A 24,829-nucleotide genomic window follows, 5' to 3' on the forward strand; every position below is an offset into this window, starting at 1 on the left:
GAGGGAAGCGTGGTGATTTCCAAGAGGCCTGGAATTTCCTTGAGCTGTAATAGGACCAGGGGAGCAGTGAAATTCCTGTCTGTGTCCCGGACCGACTTTTACAGGGCATTCACAGAATCATGGAATCACAGAATGGATTGAGTTGGAAGGGACCTTAAAGACGATCTAGTTCAAAACCCCCTGCCCTGGGCAGGGACACCCCCCACCAGACCAGGTTGCTCCAAGCCCCTTCCAACCTGGCCTTGAACCCCTCCAGGGATGGGGCAGCCACAGCTTCTCTGGGCAACCTGGGCCAGGGTCTCACCACTCTCACACCAAAGAAGTTCTTCCTAATAGACCATCTCAATCTCCCCAATTTCAGTTTAAGACCACTGCCCCTTGTCCTGTGGCTCCCCTCCCTGATCCAGAGTCCCTCCCCATCTCTCCTGGAGCCCCTTGAGGGACTGGAAGCAGCTCCAAGGTCTCCCTGGAGCCTTCTCTTCTCCAGGCTGACCCCCCCAACTCTCTCAGCCCCCCCTCCCAGCAGAGGGGCTCCAGCCCTCCCAGCATCTCCGGGGCCTCCTCTGGCCCTGCTCCAACAGCTCCATGTCCCTCCTGTGCTGAGGCCCCAGAGCTGGAGGCAGCACTGGGTGGGGGTCCAGCCCAGTTGGGTTCCTGGGATGACCTCAGCTCCCGGGATGCAGCCCAGGGGCTGGGGGGCTTGGTGGGCTGCCAGTGCACATTGCCAGCTCCTATTGAGCTTCTCACCCACCAACACCCCCAAGTCCTTCTCCTCAGGGCTGCTCTCCGTCCGTTCTCCACCCAGCCTGGATTTGTGCTTGAGATTGCCCCCAACCAGGCACAGGACCTTGCACTTGGCCTTGTTGAACCCCATGAGGTTCTGGCTGTCCTGCTGTTTTGCCTGGACACACAGTGGGGCAGAGACTGCCCCACGTTACGTTTGCACAGCACCTGCCATAACGAGCTCTGGCCTTGGTGGGGGCTCCACGAGCTACTGAAGTACAAACAATCATAGGAATAATTATGTTACAGTGCAGACAATAGGAATTTTACTCCTCTGTACTGTCACACACAATAATTACAGATTTAAAAGCCCTGGTGTTTAATTAGGAGACTACATCCTTCTATAATATTTGATACTTTTTTTAGATCTACCCATACATGTCCTTAGAGCCACGGAACACATTGTGGACAACATTTATTTTTTTTTTCTTGCAATTTATTGTAGTGCAGATCCTTAGAGCCAGGGAACACATTGCGGACAACATTTATTTTTTTTTCTTGCAATTTATTGTAGTGCAGGAAACAAAATTTATTTACTTTTGTGCTTAAACACTATTTGGAACTGTCAGGAAGAAGAATCCTGATAGAATTTTACTTTTTCTTAGTAAAATTCCATCAGAAAATAGGCACTATAGGTGATACTACATGCTGCCGTGAAAGTGGAATTGTGGGAGAATTACTGATCTTATACATTTACCAGTCTCAAAGACAACCCTCAAATTACAGGGTTGTGATAGTTAAGATGAGCCCAACCACGTCTCCAGAAGTCAAAGTGCTGATAACATACACAAATTCCTTAACCCAAGAAAATATCTACGTCTGTAGGCATTAGCTACGCAAAGCGGTTAGCAGGTGCCACCCCCCTGCAATTCATCCCTTTAACAACATTTCAAGCCAAACTTTTATAAGTTGATTTTCTCTCCAGATTACAAGATTGCAACGAATCCCTATGATCTGCACAGAGCAAGAAGCATTTGCCAACAGTGTGATTTCTGCCTCTACTTTGGCTTTTACTGTCGATGAAAGGGAAAACCCCCAGATTACAGAAAGCTGCCCCGAGGTTCCCAAATCTGATGCTACGGGCGTCCGGTAACACCTATCAGGGTTGTTTTCAAACAACTCCCTAAACCACAGTGGAGTAAGCACAGGCTATTTCTTGATCCCGATAGGGCAGGAAAGCCCCGTTCCCCCGAGGCCGCAGTATCCGCCGGGGTTCTTACTGAGGTACTGCTGATGGTAATCTTCAGCGTAATAAAACTCCGGAGCCTCCCGGATTTCTGTTGTGATGGTACCAAAACCACCCTCCGTCAATACCTGTCAAGAAAAGACGATGGAAAGCCATTAGTGGTTTGCTGCCTTCTCTGCTGATGAATGACGTTTGGTTTTCTCTCAGCGGGAGCCACAGGTGTCTCTCAGAGCTTGGACCACAGCTACGGCACATCCCTGAAAGCCCTTCATCCTTCCTCTCGTGCTATTTTGCTAGGAGACATTGTGAGCACCAAAGTAGGTGTTGGTGAGAAGAAGCAGTGCACCCTCTTGTTTTAATGGCTCATTTCTTCAATTTGCCATGACCACACATTCGTTCTCTCCTCTTTATTAAGCACGGAAGTGGAGAAGATATGTGAAAGGCAGCAGAGCACCCTTTGATCAAGCCTGGCCAGATGCCTTGCAGTGTCCAAGAACTTCACCTCAGCTTTGAAATGTGCTAATCACCCCAAATGTCCTCACCCCAAGCAGAATTTCTGGGTGAAATTTTAGCTCTGCTGATGTCATTGAGAAATAAGAGCATTTGGGCTCTTTTAACAGAGTTGCTGCAAACCCATTCTTCCAAAAGAACAGTTCCATCATGACCGGAAAGGTATTTTTAAGGCAAATTATGGCTCATTTCTGAAAGATTTGCCAATATGTAGACCAGGAGCAACAATTGCTTTGAAGGAAAAGAAGGAATGTAGGCGAGGATTTTAAATTAGACTTTAATTTCTTTCTGATATTCTCTAAGTGAATTTGAAACTCCTGAAAGATTTCTGACAGAGGAAATTTCTTTTTAACATGAATTGCCGTGACATTTTTTCCTACTGAATTTTCCTTTTCTAAGGAAACTGGTGAGCAGCAATACTTTGGTGTCAATTCTTGTCTCAGTGGGGACAGAACTTGTGGTCACAGAAGCCCATGATAACCTCGTAAGCACTTTAATTGGCGTCAGACTACTCTTGCAAAGTATATTTGTAAAGTACTGGATGCAGATAGAATTGCATTGCTATCAGCCAGACTTGACAGTAAAATCAACTGTAAGATTGAAGTGTTAGCATTTAAGGTTACCAGATAATGTAGACCAGGAGCAACAATTGCTTTGAAGGAAAAGAAGGAATGTAGGCGAGGATTTTAAATTAGACTTTAATTTCTTTCTGATATTCTCTAAGTGAATTTGAAACTCCTGAAAGATTTCTGACAGAGGAAATTTCTTTTTAACATGAATTGCCGTGACATTTTTTCCTACTGAATTTTCCTTTTCTAAGGAAACTGGTGAGCAGCAATACTTTGGTGTCAATTCTTGTCTCAGTGGGGACAGAACTTGTGGTCACAGAAGCCCATGATAACCTCGTAAGCACTTTAATTGGCGTCAGACTACTCTTGCAAAGTATATTTGTAAAGTACTGGATGCAGATAGAATTGCATTGCTATCAGCCAGACTTGACTGGCTAGTCAGTACCAGTAGTACCAGTAACATCAACTGTAAGACTGAAGTGTTAGCATTTAAGGTTACCAGATAAATAGGTGTTTTCTCATCATACTAATAAATAAAACCAATAAAAGGAAATCATCACACAGAATCACAAAAACCGAGCTGGTGGCCCTGTCATCAAGTCCAACCTCTTCCATCATGATACAAGGAATGACAGCCTCCTTCCTCCCAGCAAACATTTCTTCAACTGTTTCTGAAAGATCTTTGGAGATGGAGATCCTCCAGCTTCCTTAAGGAGGCCATTCCAATATTGACCCTCCTCTTAGAGAGTTTCTCCTAAAGCTTAGCCCAGTTCAGCCCCTTACTTTCATTTAACCCCACTGTTGTGGTTGTGCTCATCATGGATGTAGAAAGGAAATCATTCCCTTCCTCATTACAACAGTCTTCTGCATAGTTGGTGGCTGGGCAGAGAGAAAGATGACACGTCATGGAAATAATGCTTCCTCATAGCATTAGCTAGAACTTAAATAACAGGTGATTATTTGGGACCAAAAAGTCTCTGAATTTCCTAGAACACGGTTTCCTAGATCCTGCTTCAGCACAGTCAAGTACTGACCACAGGCAGAGATCAGTTGCTGGACCCTGTAGAGCATTAATCTGATTTATTTTGGTAATTTCACTGTCATTTTGCTGTATGTTTTCAATCAGGAATGAAGCAGTAAGATTGATACAAAATCCATGATCCATCTGGAAAGCCCTCGCTTCCCAACCTTACACTGAAAATCTCAGGGCAGGCGAGGAAAATGTTGGTCAGTTAATTCATTGTCCTTAAACACATTGGGATAACAGGCCCAGTTTCACAGGAATCTGGCCTTATTTCCCCAGGTAAAATTTACCAAACAGCATTTTTCATCTTTGGGCTTAAACACGTTGGGGTAACAGGCCCTGTTTCACAGGAATCTGGCCTTATTTCCCCAGGTAAAATTTACCAAACAGCATTTTTCATCTTTGGGACAGACTTTGTCCCAAAAGTATCAGATTATTTACCCGTCAGATGAGTGAGGGAAGAAATGTGAAGTTATGTATCACAACAGGTCGGCAACTACTAACACAAAGAGGTGTCAACACACCTGCTTTTAGAAAGCAGTGTTTCACTCACTTTCTAACCTTTCTAGCAAAGAAAAGCACTTTTTAAATTATCTTCACTCCAGAAAGATGGCACAAACTCTGTCATCGTGGGCATTAGTCATTTACTTGCTGCTGTAAATGCATGTAAAATTGGCTTCCCCCCCCCCTTCACTGAGTCATGAGGATGCTGCTGGAGGGATGGATATTTTTCTACTGTGCAAAACAGTCTTCGTTACAGATTTTTTTACCTGGGAGTTTTCCATCATTGGCCTAATTTTGTCAGTTAGGAAATCCATTCCGTTCAATAACATACCACAAGAGGGCATAAACATCATTTATCCCTTTCAGAATTACTAACAGTCTGTTAAAACACCGCGCGCCGAATAAAGCCGAAGCCCAAGACAACTCATTATATTGCACTTTGGTCATTAGCAGAAGACACCAGCGCTGTTGGCAGGAGCTGCAGGGACCCCAGGGCCCCACCCTCTGCCGAACTCTACCTTGGATGTTGTGATTTTAAACAGGAAACTATTTTCCTCACACTGACTGCCTCGATGCAAAGATAAAAACATCACTGGGAAAGTTCATGATGTGCTGGCTCGGGCAGGTGTAAATCAGCCTGTTCTTGATTGATTTCCTGCCACCAAGGCAGACATAATTTGATGATAATCCTGTTCCAGCAGAATTTTTAGTCCTCGCTGTCTCAAAATTCCTGAGCCATCCGACGTGACCTCCCATTACCATTGGCAGCAGCCAAAAGGGCTACTGCAGCCTTTGCATGCAGAAATGGGAAAGACCAAATTAGGGGGAGAGTAATTTACCCTTGGGACATTTTAATCACTGCTGCACGCAGAGATGGGAAAGACCCAAATTAGGGGGAGTGTAATTTACCCTTGGGACATTTTAATCACTGTAGACCTTTAACTGTAACCATTTCTGGGCTCCCCAGTTCAAGAACGACCAGGAATTACTGGAGTGAGTCCAGCAGAGGCTATGAAGACGATGAAAGGACTGGAGCATCTCTCTGCTGAGGAAAGGCTGAGGGACCTGGGGCTGTTCAGCTGGAGAAGAGCAGACTGAGAGGGGATCTCATCGATGCTGAGCAAGAGCTAAAGGGCAGGTGGCAAGAGGATGGGGCCAGACTCTTCTCAGTGGCACCTGATGACAGGACAAGGGGCACAAACTGGAACACAGGAAATTCCATCTCAACATGAGGAAAAGCTTCCTTTCTGTGAGGGTGGCAGAGCCCTGGAAGAAGCTGCCCAGAGAAGTGGTGGAGTCTCCTTCTCTGGAGACATTCAAACCCCACCAGTGCAAGTTCCTGTGCAACCTGCTCTGGGTGACCCTGCTTTGGCAGGGGGTTGGACTGGATGATCTCCAGAGGTCCCTTCAAACCCACAACCATTCTGTGATTCTGTGAAAGTTTTAAGGTACTACTGGATCTTTCCCCCCACCCCAAATACTCTGCTGTAATTCAAAGAGAACTGATTCATTAAATCTTTTTTAATAAATTTTTTGCAAGGGACTTCTGTGGCTTTTGTCTTCACACTAGAAGATCAGAATGATCCTTTAACTGATTATAATCCAGCCCAAAAAAAAAACCTGGCAGGTTCTACTGGTGAGAGGCCAAGCCAAACCAGAACCCCAGTCTCTCCCAGCTGTAGAGGACACGGCCAACCTGGTACTTCGGGATAAGTGCTTGAGGAAGATGTTGGAGCCATCGCCAGGAACCTCAGCACTACTACTTTTTTAAACAATCTGTACTTCCAGAATGTAAAAAAGATTTTTTTGATGAGTTTCCAAATTTATTATAGGCAGTGCAAGTTTTTTTTCTGCTGTTTGCTTTAAACTTCTTGCCTGACAATGTCATTGCATCCAATGCTGCAAAAAATAATTCCTTATTCACTTTCCCCAGAGCAATCTTGATTTTACTCCTCTGCCTTAATCCTGTTCATTCATTTCTTCAGCGAGCTTCACAGGCTCAGACTCCCCATTCCATAACCCAGGGTGGCTTTCTCGCCCTTCTCTGCATCTTTTCTACTTCTATTTTCCTGCCAGACTGTAGACGGGGTGACTGGAATTGCACTCTATTCAAGATCACCATGGATTTACTCGGTGGCGTACTTAGATTTTCGCTTTTACTCTCCCTCTCTTTCCCAGCAATTCGTAGCATCCCACTTGCCTTTCTGACCTCTGCTGAGCACTGAGCAGACGTTTGCAAAGAACCATCTGCGATGACGCCAGGACCTCTTTCGCGGGCTAATTTCAACCCTATCATTGAGTCTGCACTTGACTTTTATCGACGTGGAATTTCAGCAGCTATTTTATTGCCCAGACATTTGATATTGTCAGACTCTTCTGCAACTTTTTTTTTTTTTTGTAGCCATGTCTACTTTTGCTTACCTGGAAGAACTCTATGCCATCAGCAGATTTTGGCACGTCACTATCGTCCGTCTCCCTTTTCCAGCTCTTTTATGAGTATATTGAAGGGCACAGGTTCCCAAGACAGGTAATTGGTAATCTCCCTTCACTGATAAAGCTGCCTGGTTATTTGTAACTTTTATTTCCTATCTATAGCCAGTTATTCATTCAGAAGAGAAACTTTGCTCTTAATCCACAGCGTCTGGATCCCTTTTATGCACCTGCTCTCTTTAAAAAACTGTATTATGTGTGCAAGACACGAGTTTCCTCTGCTGAAGTCATGTCAGCTCTTCTCCAAAGAACTGTATTCTATGTGTGTCTGCTAAATTCTGATAACTCAAACAATCTGCAGCATAAAACATCCAACCTAACTTGTCTATAATTCTGCTGGATCATCTTGGAGATATCTCAAGCACAGAAGCAGCCCACTTTTCATTCCCTGGGTAGCAGTGCCAATTTAAATCACAGCTCATCCATGATCATAGAATCATAAAATGGTTTGAGTTGGAAGGGACCTTAAAGATCATCCAGTTCCAACCCCTGCCCTGGGCAGGAACGTACTGGCAAGAAGCAGTTCTCCTCCTGGTGGCACCAAGAGTGGAGGAGTGCACCAAGGCACTGTCTAGAGGACTTGTATTGTAGATATTGGGCCATCAAATTGCCAGTGAACACTCCCCGTATAGGAACAGCAACTGGCCCAAACATCACTGTCAATAAAGACATGATTTTGGTCACAAGGGCTTGGAATCACAATGGATTGCAGCTAACCAAACCCTGTTTTTTTCCCTTCTGAACCACACCAGCTGGTTATCCAACCCAACCCAACCCAGCCCAGTGCTACCAGTCCCATCTCCGCAGTAGTGAGGGGATCCTATGGGTGCTACCAGTTCCATCTCCGCAGTAGTGAGGGGATCCTATGGCATGCAGGTGCAGCTAGAAAGACTTTAAGGGATGTCCTAGTCACGTAGAGAGATGGCATCATCTTATAGATGGTTTTTATAGTTATAAATGGTTTTCCTTCTTAACTTGAAGGCCATGCCCTGGGTGTCTGGGACACAGCAGAGTCTGCACATCAGCAAAATCAGTTTGTCCTACTGGAAGCCGTTCCGTTTGGTTATACCAGGTGATATCTCCCCTGTCCTCAACAGGGAAGATGATATGGTAGACCGTCAAGGAATAAACCCAACTGGTGTAACCACAGAAGGCTGTTCTTCACTTACTCCCAAGCAACTCCATTTAACATGTAATACTCCCCTGCTTTGATTTGCTGCTGCCCTCTGCACTGACAGCAATTGCTGCTTCAGCTTTTTGTAGCCAGCTGATCATATTGAGCCAAAGTATGTCAAAATATTTAATCATTTGACATTACAGCATGGCAACAACACATTCAAGGTGTTTGGCTCCTTGTTTATGTTCAGGTGGAAGTAGCTAATACTTGTAAAGTGCCTTTAAGAGTTGGGAATGAACTGTGCCAGAAAAGCAGGGTTCCCTTGTACCTCCAGATACTTGAAGGAACAGACTGGAAGGCACCGACACTTTGATATGTCGTGCTAAACTTTCATGGTTCGCAGAAGCTTAGAGAAGGGGTTGAACCCACTTATAAATTTGACCAAAAAAAAAGGCTTTAAAATTGGTTTTGTTAAATGAAACTATTTAATTTTCTGAGCAGAGGCACTGGTAACGCAGCGGAGTATTAATTGATTTCGAGCATTTTGCGGCTTTTAATAAAAATAGCATCATCCTGGGCTTGGCGCACTCTAAAAGCAAGCTGACAGCCTGCACTCGGGCTGCTGCAATACCCAGTTTGTCTCGTGTCTCAGCAAGTGGCACAAGGATGAGGTATTTCTAATGGCCCCTCCAAAATCACTGACATTGTATCACAGAATCACAGAATCTTCTAGGTTGGAAGGGACCTTAAAGATCATCTTGTCCAACCGTCAACCCAACTGACAAAAATAGACACCCACACAACAAACAAGGAGCATCATCACTAAACCAGACCTCCCAGCACTACATCAACCCGTCTTTTGAACACCTCCAGGGATGGGGCCTCAACCACCTCCCTGGGCAGCCCATTCCAATGGCTGAGAACCCTTTCAGTGAAAAAATTTTTCCTAATATCCAGCCAGAACCTCCCCTGGTGCAACTTGAGGCCATTTCCTCTTGTCCTGTCGCCTGTGACTTGAGAGAAGAGACCGACCCCCACCTCTCTACACCCTCCTTTCAGGGAGTTGTAGAGAGCAATAAGGTCTCCCCTCAGCCTCCTCTTCTCCAGGCTGAATAACCCCAGCTCCCTCAGCCTCTCCTCATAAGACTTACTCTCCAGACCCCTCACCATCTTTGTCGCCCTTCTCTGGACCCGCTCCAGCACCTCAATGTCTTTTTTATGGTAGGGGGCCCAAAACTGGACACAGTACTCAAGGTGAGGCCTCACCAGTGCCCCGACAGCTTGGGCTTCTGTATCGTCATTCATCCTTGATGTCCCACTGCCAGGCAAACAATCTCACAACGCCGAGCGCTCCAGCAGCGACTGCCCATTTAAAAATCTCTAGGGCTCCCCCTTTATTACATTGACTCCTCAAAATTTCACATCATCAGCAGCAATCCTGAAATTTAGCTCTATTTCCAAAAGCACAAAGAGTTAAAGGAGCTGCAGTATCTCAGGAGAAGGCCTGCAGGAATTAGTCACATAGGCTCGATCCTCTGTAGGATGGGAGTATGAGAACATCCTAGATAGATGATTACCGGGATATTTTGAACTGGAAAACAAATTAACTGACTTTTCCAAGTTTGTGGATTAGTTACTGGCAGGCCTGGGAGTAGAAATTCAGCAATATGCCCTCACTTGTATTGAGGACCACCTACCCCCTACTTTGGTCCAGAGGAACTAACACAATGAGTAGTGGGAGGCCTCAATAATGTGCAATTAAGAAAGAATGTTTTATTTTCTCCTTCATTTGCTAAGCGTCACGGAGATACACATCTCCTTTTCTGCAAGAACAGCCTGCTCTGCAGTATAACATCTCGATATATTATTTTAAATTGTTTCCTTTGTGCTGCCATCAGTTGGCTGGAGCACCTCACTGGTAAACCCTCAACTGTTATTCCAGAGAATATTAAACTTCAGTTTGCTGCACTGGGTCCAGGCTTCTCCGTGTCACTTCCTGATGTCAGCTTTTCCAATCTAATTGATGCCAGTGACCTCTACAGAGCCCTGGAACGGGCTGAAGTCATGTCTAGCTGATAAAATCTGCATTCGCGTCCATGTAGGTAACCTCCTTTTGGAAATCAAGTGTTTATCCACACAGAGCCAGAGGAAAACATGGGAGCAAGGGGTGAATTCTAACCCCAGCTACCAAACCGGGCACCAGCATGGACTGGGACCAGATATCCACATTCTCCTCTTTCCATTTACCCCTCTTCACAATGGACTAAATGATAGTGATATATTTGATAGGTGCTGCAAGAATTGATTAGCTAATGTTTTGCACGGGGCTTTGGAGTACTACACAATTAGCTAATGCTTGCATAGGGTTTTGGAGTGCTATATAATTTCTAAGTATTATTAATATCCTTGCAGGGAAGCTATCTAACCTCAGAACTAACTTTGCCTCTCGCCCGACGAGCAAGACTGAAACCAGGAACGATTGAATTATGTTGGTATAAATTCTACATCCTTCCAAGTGTGGGCATATGGATCTAAGAGCAGAAATGGGGAAAACCATTGACTTTACAGCTTTCTTTGGTCTTTGCCATGATAGAAAACAAGCTGCTGTGTGACTACATTATAAATCCGAAGACATAAAGATCCTATTGGACAAGAGGAAATGGGCACAAACTGGAACATAAGAAGTTCCATCTCAACATGAGGAGGAACTTCTTTCCTGTGAGGGTGGCAGAGCCCTGGAAGAGGCTGCCCAGGGAGGTGGTGGAGTCTTCTTCTCTGGAGACATTCAAACCCCACCTGGACACGTTCCTGTGGGACCTGCTCTGGGTGGACCTGCTTTGGCAGGGGGTTGGAGGGGATGATCTCCAGAGGTCCCTTCCAACCCCTGCCATCCTGTGATTCTGTGATACAGGGACTAGACATAACCTGGTCAAAGAGGAGAAATGCTGCTACATGGGCCTGCTGGAATTGCTCATATGAGTGCATTCTTCCAGTGCAGCACAGGGAAAATGCAGATAAGAAATAAATACAATAGAAACTTAAAAGATGGTGGTGCAAGATGCTAAGGTAAGGAATCTTGATTCTCATCTATAAAACTGGAAAACTGACTTCGTCAGAGCTTTTGCCTGTTGATGAAACCCCCCCACACAACAGAGCACATCATCTGAACCGAGTGAACTGAACCCAGCTCGAGACACAGCTTCACCAGCCTTAGGGGAAAGCTGCACGTGTATATATAGTCTGTTCCCTTGGTCTGAAGATCTGCTCTCTCTGAAATGCTTTTCTCTTAAACACTTAGCTTGAAGGAGGCTGTTTGGTCACTCATTCCTGCCAGAGGGGGAAGTATTGCTGGGCTTGGATATAAATCAGACCTGCCAAGGTAAATCACAGTTGGCCGATAGCCTGGCCATTAACAAATCTGAGGCCCTGAGTGGTTACGCTCAGAGGGTCTAGAAAGGATCAGGAGTGCAGTTAGTCTGATATTTCCTACAATTTTCCATCTGAGTGTACTTCCTCGTTGCCCACAACGATCAGCTGTGCCAGCTGAAACGGCAGATTTATACAGGCAGACTCCTTTGCACCTTCTAGCAATGGGAAAAGATGAACATTGAATTTGTCCTGAATTGCATTAAATGGAACTGACAGCGAAATAAAATCTGCAATTCTATTTTTTCCTGTTGGATACCGATCCTATGAACGTGCACAGAAAGGAAGTTGTATCCTGCTCTCCATCATATCAATCTAATTCTGGATTCAAAGCTTTTGCTCCAGATACTGACTGGTATAACAGGATCAACTTGACCCACAGTCTTTACAAGCTTGACCTTCAGAATAGAGCTTCCTGAACACCCATCCTGCCTTCTCTTGAGGGAAGAGAGATGAAAGTGAAGAATGGCACCAGGGGGCATTTAGGAGGTATAGGAAGATAACATTAGCAAAGATAAAAGACATCTTGCTCAACTAGCATCTGGGAACTAATTAGGTGTTGAAGGAGCCATTGAGAGAGATGGAAATTCTGTTTGTCTAGCCAATTTTAACGCAGCCAAACAGCCTTTTACTGTACATCCTGCATGGATAATTTATGATGGCTAAGAAAAGATATGCCCTGTTCCGACTTCCAGTGATCTGAAGCTAAAATCTATTCCGTGGTTTGAGACATCAGCCTGTTCTTCACTAATCACTCATCCATTACTCTCATATTCCTGAAATGAAAAATGGCCGGGTCCAAACCGAGATGGGTCCACCTCCAACAACCCACATACAGAGCAGAACCTTCCAAGCTGTTGCAGACCAGCACAGGTCCAAACCGAGATGGATCCACCTCCAACAACCCACATACAGAACCTTCCAAGCTGTTGCAGACCAGCACTGGTATCTCCATGTGGTGCAGTCCCAAACGACTGTGAGAAGGTAACTCGGGTCCAAAAGCCACGTAATGGTAAGATCAGGCAAATCCATTCTGCCTGTGAGCAGAGGAGAATGCTCCAAAACATATAAATGCTGTGTTGACAAGACTTTACCACTTCCATAAGCTCGGTTATCTCTGCTCCATGCCCTGCTGCAAAATGCAGAGCGGCCTGTGGGATGCAAGATACTCCCTTGTGTACGTACGTTTGCAATAAAATGGAATTCACTCCAATTACTTTTCATCCGGGGGAGTTGCAATGTAGAAGTAAAAACGTTCATTTCACATGTTTAACATAAAGGGCTCTGTTCAGCTCTGCTGTTACTTCGCCATGGTTTTATTTTTCTCACTGGAGTCAGCATTGGATTTATATCAAGTATTTCTTCCATGATATACAAGCACGACAGTTTCTCAGGAAAATATATGTATTTTTAATAGGAATAAAAAACTTATCTTTTCCTAAAAATTCAAAAATTACTTCTGTTGTGATTGGAGGGAAAAACTTTCAGACAGAGACCAAGCATGAACATTTACTTCTGAAATCATATTGGTAAACTGGAATACCTGAAAGAAGATCCTTATAATGGAAACTGTTGGGCAACCTGTCATCTCTGCTGCTTATTTTGCCTCTAATAACAAGCTCTGCTTTTCTATTCAGCAGCTTATGATCATTAGTGTGTAATGCTGAACCACCTCATCCCCAAAAAGCTGGGAGATGATTTGCATTGTGCTGTTCACCCTCTTTAGAAGGTAGAGGTGTTTGTGGTGAAAGCCTTGAGCCTACTTTCTAGAGCAGAAGGACTAGCACCCCTGACTGTCCTAGTGGCTTTCAGCATTCCCAACCTCCCTTTCTGCTTCCCTTTCTCGTTCTTTAAAATGGCACTAATGCTACTTTTCACTTTTTATTCCAGCTCTGCAGGGCACACGCTGATTCTTACAATGCCCATATGTGCACCACTTGGCACAACGAGGAGCCTGACCAAAGCTGCAGGCTCGTTGCCCCACAGTTAACACGAATTAGAAGAAAGTTCTCATACAGTTCTTGTCGTAGCTCCTAGAGCAGCTCAGACCACAAGGGAAACTCTGGCCATGTTTAGTTCAAGGGGATTTTGTCAATATTCTTCACTCAACTAAACTTTCACACAGCCACAGGAAGATATTCAAGAGTGGAGAGCGACTCACCATGAGTATCTACCACCAGACCCACCTACAGAACTAGCTGCTGTCACCATTGAAGTACTTTCAGTCTGTATTGTTGGTTTCTTATATAAGGAAAGATCTCAGAGGGATCTAACGTGGACCTAACACCCATTGCAAATTACAGCAAAACTTTTTGTTACGCTATACATTAAACCCATATAGAAACATAAAATCATTTAGATTGGAAGAGATTTTTCAGATCATCGAGTCCAACCATCACCCTGACACTAACAAAACCATCACTAAACCATACCTCTCAGCACCACATCTGCCCAGCTCTTAAATCCCTCCAGGGATGGTGACTCCTCTCAGCACCACGTCTGCCCAACTCTTAAATCCCTCCAGGGATGGTGACTCCACCACTACCCTGGGCAGCCTCTTCCAAGGCTTCACAACCCCTTCAGTGTAAAAATTTTTCCTAATATCCATCCTAAACCTCCCCTTGCACAATTAGAGGCTGTTTCCTCTTGTCCCATTGCCTGTTCCTTGGGAGAAGAGACCAACCACCCCTGGCTACACCCTCCTTTCAGGGAGTTGGAGAGAGCGAGAAGGTCTCCCCTCAGCCTCCTTTTCTCCAGGCTGAACAGGAACTTGAAGCCATTTTCTCTTGTCCCATCACCTGTTCCTTGGGAGAAGAGACCAACCACCCCTGGCTACACCCTCCTTTCAGGGAGTTGGAGAGAGCGAGAAGGTCTCCCCTCAGCCTCCTTTTCTCCAGGCTGAACACCCCCAGCTCCCTCAGCCTCTCCTCACAAGACTTGTGCTCCAGACCCCTCACCAGCTCCGTTGCCCTTCTCTGGACACGCTCCAGCACCTCAATGTCTTTCCTGTTGTGAGGGGCCCAAAACTGGACACAGTATTCGAAGGATGGGCCCAGCAGATATCTCTTGTGGCATCAGCAAACAGAGAAGAGATGGGTTCAGCATGAGACTGATCTGGACGCATCATTTCCAGCCTGGCTCTTTCTGACCTTTCTGTCTGACCAACGGAGTTTGGGGGGATATATTCTGGATTTTTCAACTGCGTAACAGATCACAGACAGGTCAACCACTTTAAACCAATTTGGATCCTTCAGGATGACAAATTGTTTCTGTTATGGAATATATGCATAATTACTACTAAAATTACATTTGAAATGGTTACCAGGGAATACAATTTTAGCACATACAAAGGACTGAAAAGTCAGGAGAAAACGAACAGAGCACGTTTTAATCAGAAGATAAGTAGTTTTCCAACTACTATAAATAGAAAAAGGCTGGAAGAACGCATCCGACAAGCAGAAGAAAGTGTGAGGAGGATAAAATTCCACAGTGTTTTGGCTTTGGACTTCAGAAGGTAGTGAGTATGAGATAGTGTGAAATACAAAGAAGCCTTTGTTGTTTACATCTGAAGTTTAAAAGTGGCACAGTGTGAATAAACAAAGGATGTTCCATGAAGCGCTGCAGCAGCGATGTACTCGCTCCATTTGAGTTCCAGAAACGGCATGTAAATAGAGGCAGCGCCTTCTTGTTTAAAATGAGAAGGAGGTAAACTTTAAAGCTTGCCTTCCAGAAAATCTTATTTACCCAGATCTTTAGGTTTTTGATAGGCTTTTAAGTGGTAGAAAACACACAAGCTTAATACGATGAAGATCTGGATCATTTAGCATTTGCTTTCAGGTTGGTTAAGCTTCTTACTAACGATAAGAGCACACAGGCTTTTGGAAACCTGAATTAGCTATTTTTTATCTTTTCTGGAAAAAAAAAAAAAAAAAGTTTTGCTCTCAAGTGCTGGGATAATATCAAGCAATTTATGTTTTGTGTAGACATGGATAAACCATACAGCCACAATAGTTCCACGAGTTAACTGATTATTTCACAGGAGGATGCATTATGATCATTGATAAGGACAGAACCTAAAGATCCATAGATTCAGTTAGATATTCACAAGGATACTTCACACTGAGCAGTTACGTAGCATCGAATGTGATCCAAGTTAGTTACAGTACCTGTACATACCTTTCAGCGCAAAGATCTCTGACAAATCTTTTATCAATATTCTAACCTATTCCCATGGCATAGATCACAGAATCTTCTAGGTTGGAAGGGACCTTAAAGATCATCTTGTCCAACCGTCAACCCAACTGACAAAAATAGACACCCACACAACAAACAAGGAGCATCATCACTAAACCAGACCTCCCAGCACTACATCAACCCGTCTTTTGAACACCTCCAGGGATGGGGCCTCAACCCCCTCCCTGGGCAGCCCATTCCAATGCCTGAGAACCCTTTCAGTGAAAAAATTTTTCCTAATATCCAGCCTGAACCTCCCCTGGCGTAACTTGAGGCCATTTCCTCTTGTCCTGTCGCCTGTGACTTGAGAAAAGATAGAGGGTAACTTTTGCTGAAGTTAAAAAGAAAATAATGTTATGGATTGAATTTGCTGTATGTGAGACCTGGAGCCAGCAGATGAAATCACCTTTTCTAATAAACCTGTTTACTCCTGAGAATTTCCATACAGATCAGTTTGGTTTTGCTTATTGGATGCTGAAACCAAGTGATCTCAGAGTGGAAGGCAGGGTAATGCTGACAGCTACACAGTTACTTGTTTTCAGTGAACTCTGAGTATACGAGGCACCTCAGAGGAGCAGAGACACGCTCAGGAGGTTGGCAGGTCCCATCAAAGACTGATGGGAACCCCCATCCCACTGGAGCGGCACCAAAAGGCCAGAAGATGCCTTTCCAGGACACCATGAAGGTCACTGTGACACCTGTGCATCAGGCAAGAGAATTAAACTCTAAGGATTCGGCCCACATCCCAAAACTGATAAGGCACTGAAGGGAAATGGCACAGCTGGGGTCAAACAGAAGCTGGTGATCTACTGAATCCAGTGTCATTCACTGCATCACTCTGCTAGGGTCATACCTAAACATCTGTCCCTCTAAAATCAGCTCCTCAAAAGCTATCTAGGAAAATTAAACTGCTGGTGAGTTACCAGCACAGTTGCACATGACAAAATTAGATGCAATTAATCCAATTTCTCCAATTCTTACCCACCTACAGACTCTTTGGTGAAGGTTTTGATATGGACTGTGGAAATTAAATTTCATTTCTGTAGCTGGTTCACCAAAGACAACCTAAAAAGATTCGAGTTATTCTTCAAGCATTAATACCCACTTCTCGTGTGAGTGCCCTCAAAAGCAGATGGCTTCTGGTCCCAAGCCCCCCCGACTGAAAGCGCAATGACACTCCTGAAACCTGCAAATACGTGGCAAAATAGTCAAATTTTGGCTGCCAACTAGAAAAGCAGAAATATGACCTGAGCTCTTTGCAAAGAAAGTTCACTCCAGCTACCCAAGCTCTGTGCGTATTTATTTCATACAATTTACTACAATTACTTTCCTTCTAGTTTTGAAAACTGGTGACTTGTGCCTGCAGCAAAACTATTTTACCAGAAGAGGGGAAAAAAACACAGTTGGCCAGAACATCAGCTGCAAACCCAGCACAGTTATTTCTTTCATGCCCTCTGGCAGCTGCCAGAAATGCTGAGAGTACGGCAGCACGCAGGAAGGGGTGAAAACAAAAACCCTTCATGAGGAAACAGGGAAAATCCTACAGCTTCAGCTCCTTCACTCACCACCCCTGACTGAGCTTTGGGACCAAACTGCTCCTGAGCACGACAGGGAGTGATGCATTACAGGGCATCTAGAGAGCTGTCTTTTAACTCCACGTACCTTCAATTAGCAATAGATTTCTTTCATAAACTACAGTGCTTTTTTTTCACAGTATGTAGTGATTTCTTTTAAAAATGTGCACCTTAATACTACTAGAAAAATCATAGTCAAGATCTCCAGAGCTTCTTTAGCTTTTCCAGCTGCCCCAAGCTCTACCTATTCCTTCCTGGAAGAGTTTAGATACAAACTGCTCTGCTATGTGAGCAGCAATCCCCACCATAAACATACCCCAAAAGGAAGGGCTTGGGTGTTTGAATGAGATTCACAGTCACAGAATCACAGAATGGTTTGGGTTCAAAGGGACCTTAAAGATCCCCCAGTTCCAACCCCCTGCCCTGGGCAGGGACACCTCCCACCAGACCAGGTTGCTCCAAGCCCCCTCCAACCTGGCCTTGAACCCCTCCAGGGATGGGGCAGCCACAGCTTCTCTGGGCAACCTGGGCCAGGCTCTTACCACCCTCACAGCAAAGAATTTTTTCCTGAGATCTAATTTAAATCTCTCCTCTTCCAGTTTAAAACCATTCCCCCTCATCCTATGGCTCCCCTCCCTGATCAAGAGTCCCTCCCCAGCTCTCCCGTAGACCCCTTTTAGGGACTGGAAGGCCACTATAAGGTGTCCCCCAGAGTCAACAAGTTGATTTATCAGTAAGCTTAGAAAATACAAGACCATCTTGGATGTGGGGTCAAATTCCACCCATCGCCTAAGCGTCCCAGCATCCACAAAACGGATTTATGGGGCTGGAAAGCGGATTTGAATTTGGCCATTAGTAAAACAAAATACCGAACTGATTGTGGCTGGAGAGGAAGCAAAGAAAATGCAGGGAATGCACTTTACATTTTCAGCGAGAACCTGGCATTTGCGGCGCATCGTCTCCCTGCCAGCTACAGAACAGCAGTGACTTGGCAGAGGTTCGATAGCCAGATGTCACCCTCATCTGGTTGCCTTGGCTCGGGCCGTTTGTTTGAAATGAACAGCAAAACAGAACGAGCATGGGGTCTTCCTGGTGCTCCTCTGCACCGCAAGAAAGAGAAGTAGGAAAGGTCTTTTGGGCGATGCCATAGTCCTCCGAATCTGGCATTGCTTTGCAACATTTTGTCAAATTTACAGCCCTCGCCAGGGAAAATCTGGGAGGTGGAAACAGAGTTAACGGGCCAAGAACGAAAGGGGATGTAAGGATTTGTTTGACAGCTGTCTCTCTTCGGGTGATGAATACAGAACAAATCATCTCCCCGCGTACTTCCCCAAGGCAGCTTTGAGCACATTTTGGTACTCAGAGTCCTGGGTGCGTTTCCCGGTGATAAAACGCTGCAGTTATATTGCTTTGCTCAAACACATTGCTATGTCTCTCCTCCGCTGCAAATTTTCACTTGGTTGCTTTATTTAAGGAGAGAAATCATTTGTTTTCTGCATTTCTATTACATTATCCTAAACAGGAGAACAGTGTCGAAGCAGTCCTCATCTAAAACCTGCTGGCTCTCTAGTTTGCAGTTATTTAAGCTAGTAAAGGCTATGAAAGATGTGCTGAGAAATTTGGAAGCATGCAGCCTAACATTGCATATTCCTCACATTGAATCACAGAATCATAGAATGGTTAGAGATGGAAGGGATCTTAAAGCTCATCCAGTTCCACCCCCCTGCCCTGGGCAGGGACACCTCCCGCCAGACCAGGTTGCTCCAAGCCCCCTCCAACCTGGCCTTGAACCCCTCCAGGGATGGGGCAGCCACAGCTTCTCTGGGCAACCTGGGCCAGGCTCTCAACCACCCTCACAGGAAAGAATTTCTCCCTCAGATCTCATCTCAATCTACAGCAGAAGAGTTGAACTAATGGGCAAATGCTTGCCAGGGCTCTGATGTGGCAGGTAAGCCACAAATGCCTCTAGACCCAGGACAGAAAGGAGAGAAGCACGTACTGTTCTCTCCAGGACCCCACGTGACTGACCTTATATCAGAAGGAGAATTACTTTTTAAACTGAAAGCCTGATAGCGCGCGTGTATGTTTGTATACACATCAATATGTGCGATAAGAAGGCTGCTTTTGTGGCAAAACCTGCCAACAAACCCATTTTTTTGTCGCCATCTGCTAGGAAGAGAGCGAGCACCTGTTAGGAGCAGCTGCTTGAATGCAGAATGTAGGTAAGAGAAAAATCAGTTTCATTTTGGAGTTGGCCTGCTGCAGGTAGCACATGGCTCTCACCGCCAAGGATGCCAAGTGGTCCTTTTTAAGCTCGTCCTAATTAGGAAGTGGCTTTAGCGGTATGAAATCTCAGAACTGTTCATTTCAGTTATTACAGCAAAGTCGAGAGAAACGATGACACCCCCCCTTCCCATGCCACCACCCCCCAAAACACCTCCCCAGCCTCTGTCGGGGTCTCTGCCCTCTCCCTTGACTTCTCCTGTCTTGTTGTTTCTTTTTTTTTTGAAGCTGATGGACCATTTGGAGATGTCACACGTGGCTCTGTGCCTCTCCTGGCATGGCAGGACATGTTGCTCCGAGGAATCACAGCGTTAGCAACACCCCTCTCTGCTCCTTCCTTCGGAGAACAACTGCTTCCCTTTTGCTGCCTCTTCACGTCCAGCTCAGTGTGGGTCCTTTGAGGGTTTTAGGAGAAGGAAATGAAGGGGCTCGGTCCAAGGGCTCGCTGTGATCAAGGCTACAAGGCACCAACAGATGCCAACCCTGCCAGGCTGTCATTTCTCCAGGGGAAGCCATGGGGGGTCCCACCATCTAGGAGTGGGCAGGAGAGACACATTAAAGGGTTTCCCCCACTCTTCCAAGAGATACATCTGAGATCACAAGTCAGCGTGGCCTCTCCCACCATGCCTGACACCACGGATGGTCTCAAATCTGCTGCCCTCAATCCATCCTTATGGTATCTCTGTTTCCATTGAAGGAATAAGGTCATTCAGTTGGTTCTCTCCCAATCTCCCACACACAGACTGTTTCTGTCTCATTTTCTTCAGCTGGTGAATGTACCCCTTGTGCCCCACAGCCCAGCTTGTCTCGCAGGGCCGGTGGGATGGAGCCACTCTCCTCCTGAAAGTGCCCAGCATCTGCCCTTCCCAGGGTGCCAAAGGGCTTCTTGTCTTCAAAATCAGCGAGTCTGTAGGGGATTTTCCTGCTCCTCTTGACCATGTATCACTATATCCACTAATCATCAGGGCAGGTACAGTAGCCCTATAAACAGCTCCTACATCTGGGTAACAGCAGCAGGAGGTCAATGGATGGGTTTCCCTTGCAATAGGTGCTGATATTTATGAGCTCCTTCAGGCTCAAACATCTTCCCTTATTCTCTTCTCCTACTTTTACCATTTCCTCATGTTCTGTAGCCTCCATTTCTTTTCCCCAACTCCTTTTCCCTACCTGCCCATCTTCTGATTTGCCCTGCGTCACCCTCCTGAGCTACGAGGTGATAAATATTTGGCTGACATAACCTTTTTATAAATAGCACGTCCAATGCATTCACTCCCAGAGATTGGTATTTTCTTAAATGGCAGCAAAGAACTGCTCCGAGTGTCACAGAGCACTCAAAGGTGAAAATACAGAGTCTGATGCAAAAACACAGACACTTCCCTGAGAAACAAAGGATATTCCCAAAGCGTTTTTGATGCTCCAACCTCTGTGGTTTTCACTGCAGTTCACATGGATCAAATGCTGATCAAAAACCCCCCTTGACTCCTGGATGGAAAAACCCCCGTCCAGCTTGGGCTCTGGAAACAAGAGCAAGTATGTGAGGCTGACAGAGAAATAACATTTCTTCTGCTTCCAAAAGGAGTAAATTTGATCTCGATGCAATGAAACACACATGAAAACACACAAAGCCATCCCACAGAGTCACTTCTCTGTACAAAGCTGCACTTTAAATTGTGTGTTTTAAAACAAATACCTTCGGTCAAGCAGGATCTCTTTTTTTCTTAATGCAGATTTGTATCTGTAAGCACATCTGTAAGCATATAGATTCGTGCCTCCTGGGACATGCCTAATGGGCTCTGAATTCACTCTGGCTCATTTCTTTGTGAAGCGTTGGCTCTACAGTGGGAAAATTGAATAGGGTCTTTCACTGATGGATGGTTTTTTTCATTTTGAATTTAAATGTACAAACCGAGATCGCGGGTTATTATTGCCATGAGAAACAACAGAAAATGCAAGAGCCATAGATTAGGGAGTCAGTGACACAGAAACATCCAAGGACAGGATGAGCTAATTAATGTTACCCTCTGCCCTCTAAATTAGTCATATATTTACTTAAGTGCTTCTGCTCCCCACTCGCCGAAGGGCAGCGATGCAGGAGCGTGCAGTGAGGGCAGCTCTGGCTGTTCCAGCTCCTTTTAGCCAACAAAGCCCATTTGGTAACAGGGTACCCCTCCTGTTTTATACGTTGTGATTCACCACCAGGTTTGGGCTGTCAGGAGGGAGACTGGGAGGCTGAACAGCTCGGTGCTGGCTTAGTATGTGGAGGAGAAGGGGAAGAAGTCATTAGAAAAAGGGGTGCTGAGCTCAGTGTTATAGGGTTTTATACGTTGTGATTCACCACCAGGTTTGGGCTGTCAGGAGGGAGACTGGGAGGCTGAACAGCTCGGTGCTGGCTTAGTATGTGGAGGAGAAGGGGAAGAAGTCATTAGAAATCTGTTTTATATGCTGTGATCACCACAGGGTTTGGGCTGTCAGGAGGGAGACTGGGAGGCTGAACAGCTCGGTGCTGGCTTAGTATGTGGAGGAGAAGGGGAAGAAGTCATTAGAAAAAGGGGTGCTGAGCTCAGTGTTATAGTTCATGAGAGAGAGAAATCAAAGGTGTCTATTCTCTAGGCATGAGAGTACCCCACCAGAAGAGCTCTCCCCCAGGTACAGCTAAAGAAACACAGGCTAAATCCATCCTGGAGAGCAGCCCAGCGGAGCTCTACTACAAAGCAAACCCACTTGGGGCACCCCAAAATATTACAACGTTAATATTCTCCATGTTTTCACCACTTGCACACACTCAGATGAAGAATCAAGTCAGGGAAGAGCTCAGTCTCGGAAACAAGCTGGTGAAAAGTCCCAACTCTCCTGCCTTTTCAAAAAAAAAAAAAAAGAATTCCAGCGATTGAAAGGGGGGGAAAAAAAAAAAAAAGAGAGGAAAAAAGGCCTTGTTCATGCTGTTACAGTTTAGGAACTGCTGGCATCCCTGTCTCCGAGAGGAAGGGGAGAGGAGAGCTGACTGCTCAGCAGCTGAGAACGTGTGTTCTGGAAGCAGCACGGCCGAGCAGATGGTGAAATGATTACTGCCAGTAAATGTTAGAGTCCTCTTTTTTTTTTTTTTTTTTTTTTTTTCTTCTTTTTTTCTTTTTTTTAACTTGAATTCTGAACAACAGGGGAAAAATAATTACAAAGAACACATGAAAGCAGCTTGATTTCCTTTCTTTTTCTTCTCTGAAAGCGTGTGTGTGTCTCGTTCCTGCCTAACACCTAACGCTGCAGAAAAGTGGACGTTCCCTGGGCTTGCTTGGATTGAAATCCAGCAACAAGCACTTTGTTCTGGCAAGTTTAACACGGCTCTTGTATTTAAAGCTGTGTGTTCACTAGGAAATAAGGAGGTGCAGGATTGTGTGCTGTGTGTAGGAGCTTAAAAATGAGATACAGGGAAAAGGAGGAAGGATGTAGCTGTATGTATGGCAGCCCACGTGTCAGCCTTTAAATAGGCTCTGCGCTGGCTTGTGGTGGTACAAATAGCACTCGTGGTAAGTGATGCCTCTCCCTCCCATCATCAGGTGGTTTTGATTTCCCTCAGAACCCTTCCTCATCCCTGTCTCCTTGCCCAACCTCTGCCAGCCCCGCTCCGAGCTCGGCAGGCTGCAGATCCAGGGACCTGGGGAGCTTCTTCCCATCAGGGTCTCCTGGTCCCAGCTCCCATCTCCCACGTGTCCCACCAACCCTAAGAAATTTCTATTCCCATTGTTCCCCCCTCTCTGTCCCAACTTTCTCCTTCCTTTCCCCTCCTAAAACTCAATTTCTTTCATTTTCACCTTCCAACCAAGCAGCTTGTCCCTCCTCATCACACTGGGTGCCATCGCTGTAAAACCCCAGGAGAATCCAGCTCCCAAATTTACAAAGAGCCAACATCAGCCACGAGGGTGAGGGGCATCCCATCCCTGTGCCCTGGGCAGTGGTGGAAAGCCAAGCTGTGACAACAGGGGATGGGCAGCCAGAGCAGCACAACACTTACCCCGCAGTGGCTTTTGAAGGCTTCAGCTGTTAAATGCTGTGACATCTCTCTTAAATGTGTGGGATTTAAAAAAAAGGCCTGTAAACTAAGAAAAGCCAGGGAAATTTCCAGAGGGGGATCAAAAAAAAAAAAGCAGAACATGCGCAAAAGACACCCTCTTACTAAATTTTAGATCTCTGCTCTGCAGCAAGGAGGTACCAGGGCTCCTCGTAGCCACGATGGGAGAAATATTTTAGTGCTGAAAACAACATGTTTTTCTCCAGCTTCCTTCTCTGAAGGATTCTGGCTGGGTCTTTAAAAATATCCGTCTGAAGAGGCAGAAAACTGGCATGGAAAAGTTCACCCCCCTGAAATTATTGTTTGCTGGAGTACCCATCAACTGAGGAAAAGAGTTCTGAGAGGAACTGTCAGACATCCCTAAAATGGGGAGCATCCAGCTCCACCTGCAAGACTGAGATTGAAAGATGCCTCTTCTCTTTCACCCATTCACATTTTTTTAAAGGTACCAGTACATTTTTTTAATGGAACCAGTATAAGGCAATTTTGAGGGGGTTGGCTCCATCCAGCTCCTCTACAGAAGACGCAGCGTAGCTACATGCTCAGGACCTCCTGCACAACCTGAACTTAGGAGAATGGTCTACTCCAACATCAACGTTGAGAGATCTTCACCTCCAGAGAGGAGTTCAGTCCTCTTAAAATGCACCTTGCCATCCAGAGGTGCCTACACTGCTCCATCGACTACAGAAGACCCCATCATTTCTTTATTCCTGGGTCAGGTGCCTTAGTTTGCTGCCAAAATTCATGACAGTGAGTCCAGGTCAAAGCAAACAGAACTTGCAATTAAAAGGCTGAGAATTCCCTGGGTATTTTTTTTTTTTGGTGACCATATAGGAAAATGAATGGTGAAAAATCTTCTAAATTCTCAAAGGTTATTATTATTAGCCATGATACTCTCTTCTTTGAAAGTCGGGCGTGATTTTTCAAGGTGAAACCTAATAGTAGTTAAAGAATAAGATTTTTAATTTCAGTTATAATAATTTTGAGGCTTTGTAGGGATATTTTCAATTACAATCACAGCTCTTATCCCTCGACAGTTTCCAGGAAAGAAAAGAGAGGAGTAATTG

The 24,829-nt window shown here is 45.3% G+C and overlaps 1 protein-coding gene across 1 annotated transcript in view; it reads right to left on the bottom strand.

The window, feature by feature from the left end:
* Positions 1-1,260: 1,260 nt before the first annotated feature.
* Positions 1,261-24,829, bottom strand: part of MSRA (methionine sulfoxide reductase A) — a 255,962-nt gene continuing 232,393 nt past the window's right edge. Inside the window, exon 6 of the mRNA XM_014947676.1 lies at positions 1,261-2,097. Within this exon, the coding sequence (XP_014803162.1) occupies positions 1,933-2,097 (165 nt within the window). The 3' untranslated portion in view covers positions 1,261-1,932. The remainder of the gene's footprint in view (positions 2,098-24,829) is intronic.

The sequence above is a fragment of the Calidris pugnax genome, unplaced genomic scaffold, assembly GCF_001431845.1.
Source record: "Calidris pugnax isolate Ruff unplaced genomic scaffold, ASM143184v1 scaffold154, whole genome shotgun sequence".
Classification (NCBI taxonomy): domain Eukaryota; kingdom Metazoa; phylum Chordata; class Aves; order Charadriiformes; family Scolopacidae; genus Calidris; species Calidris pugnax.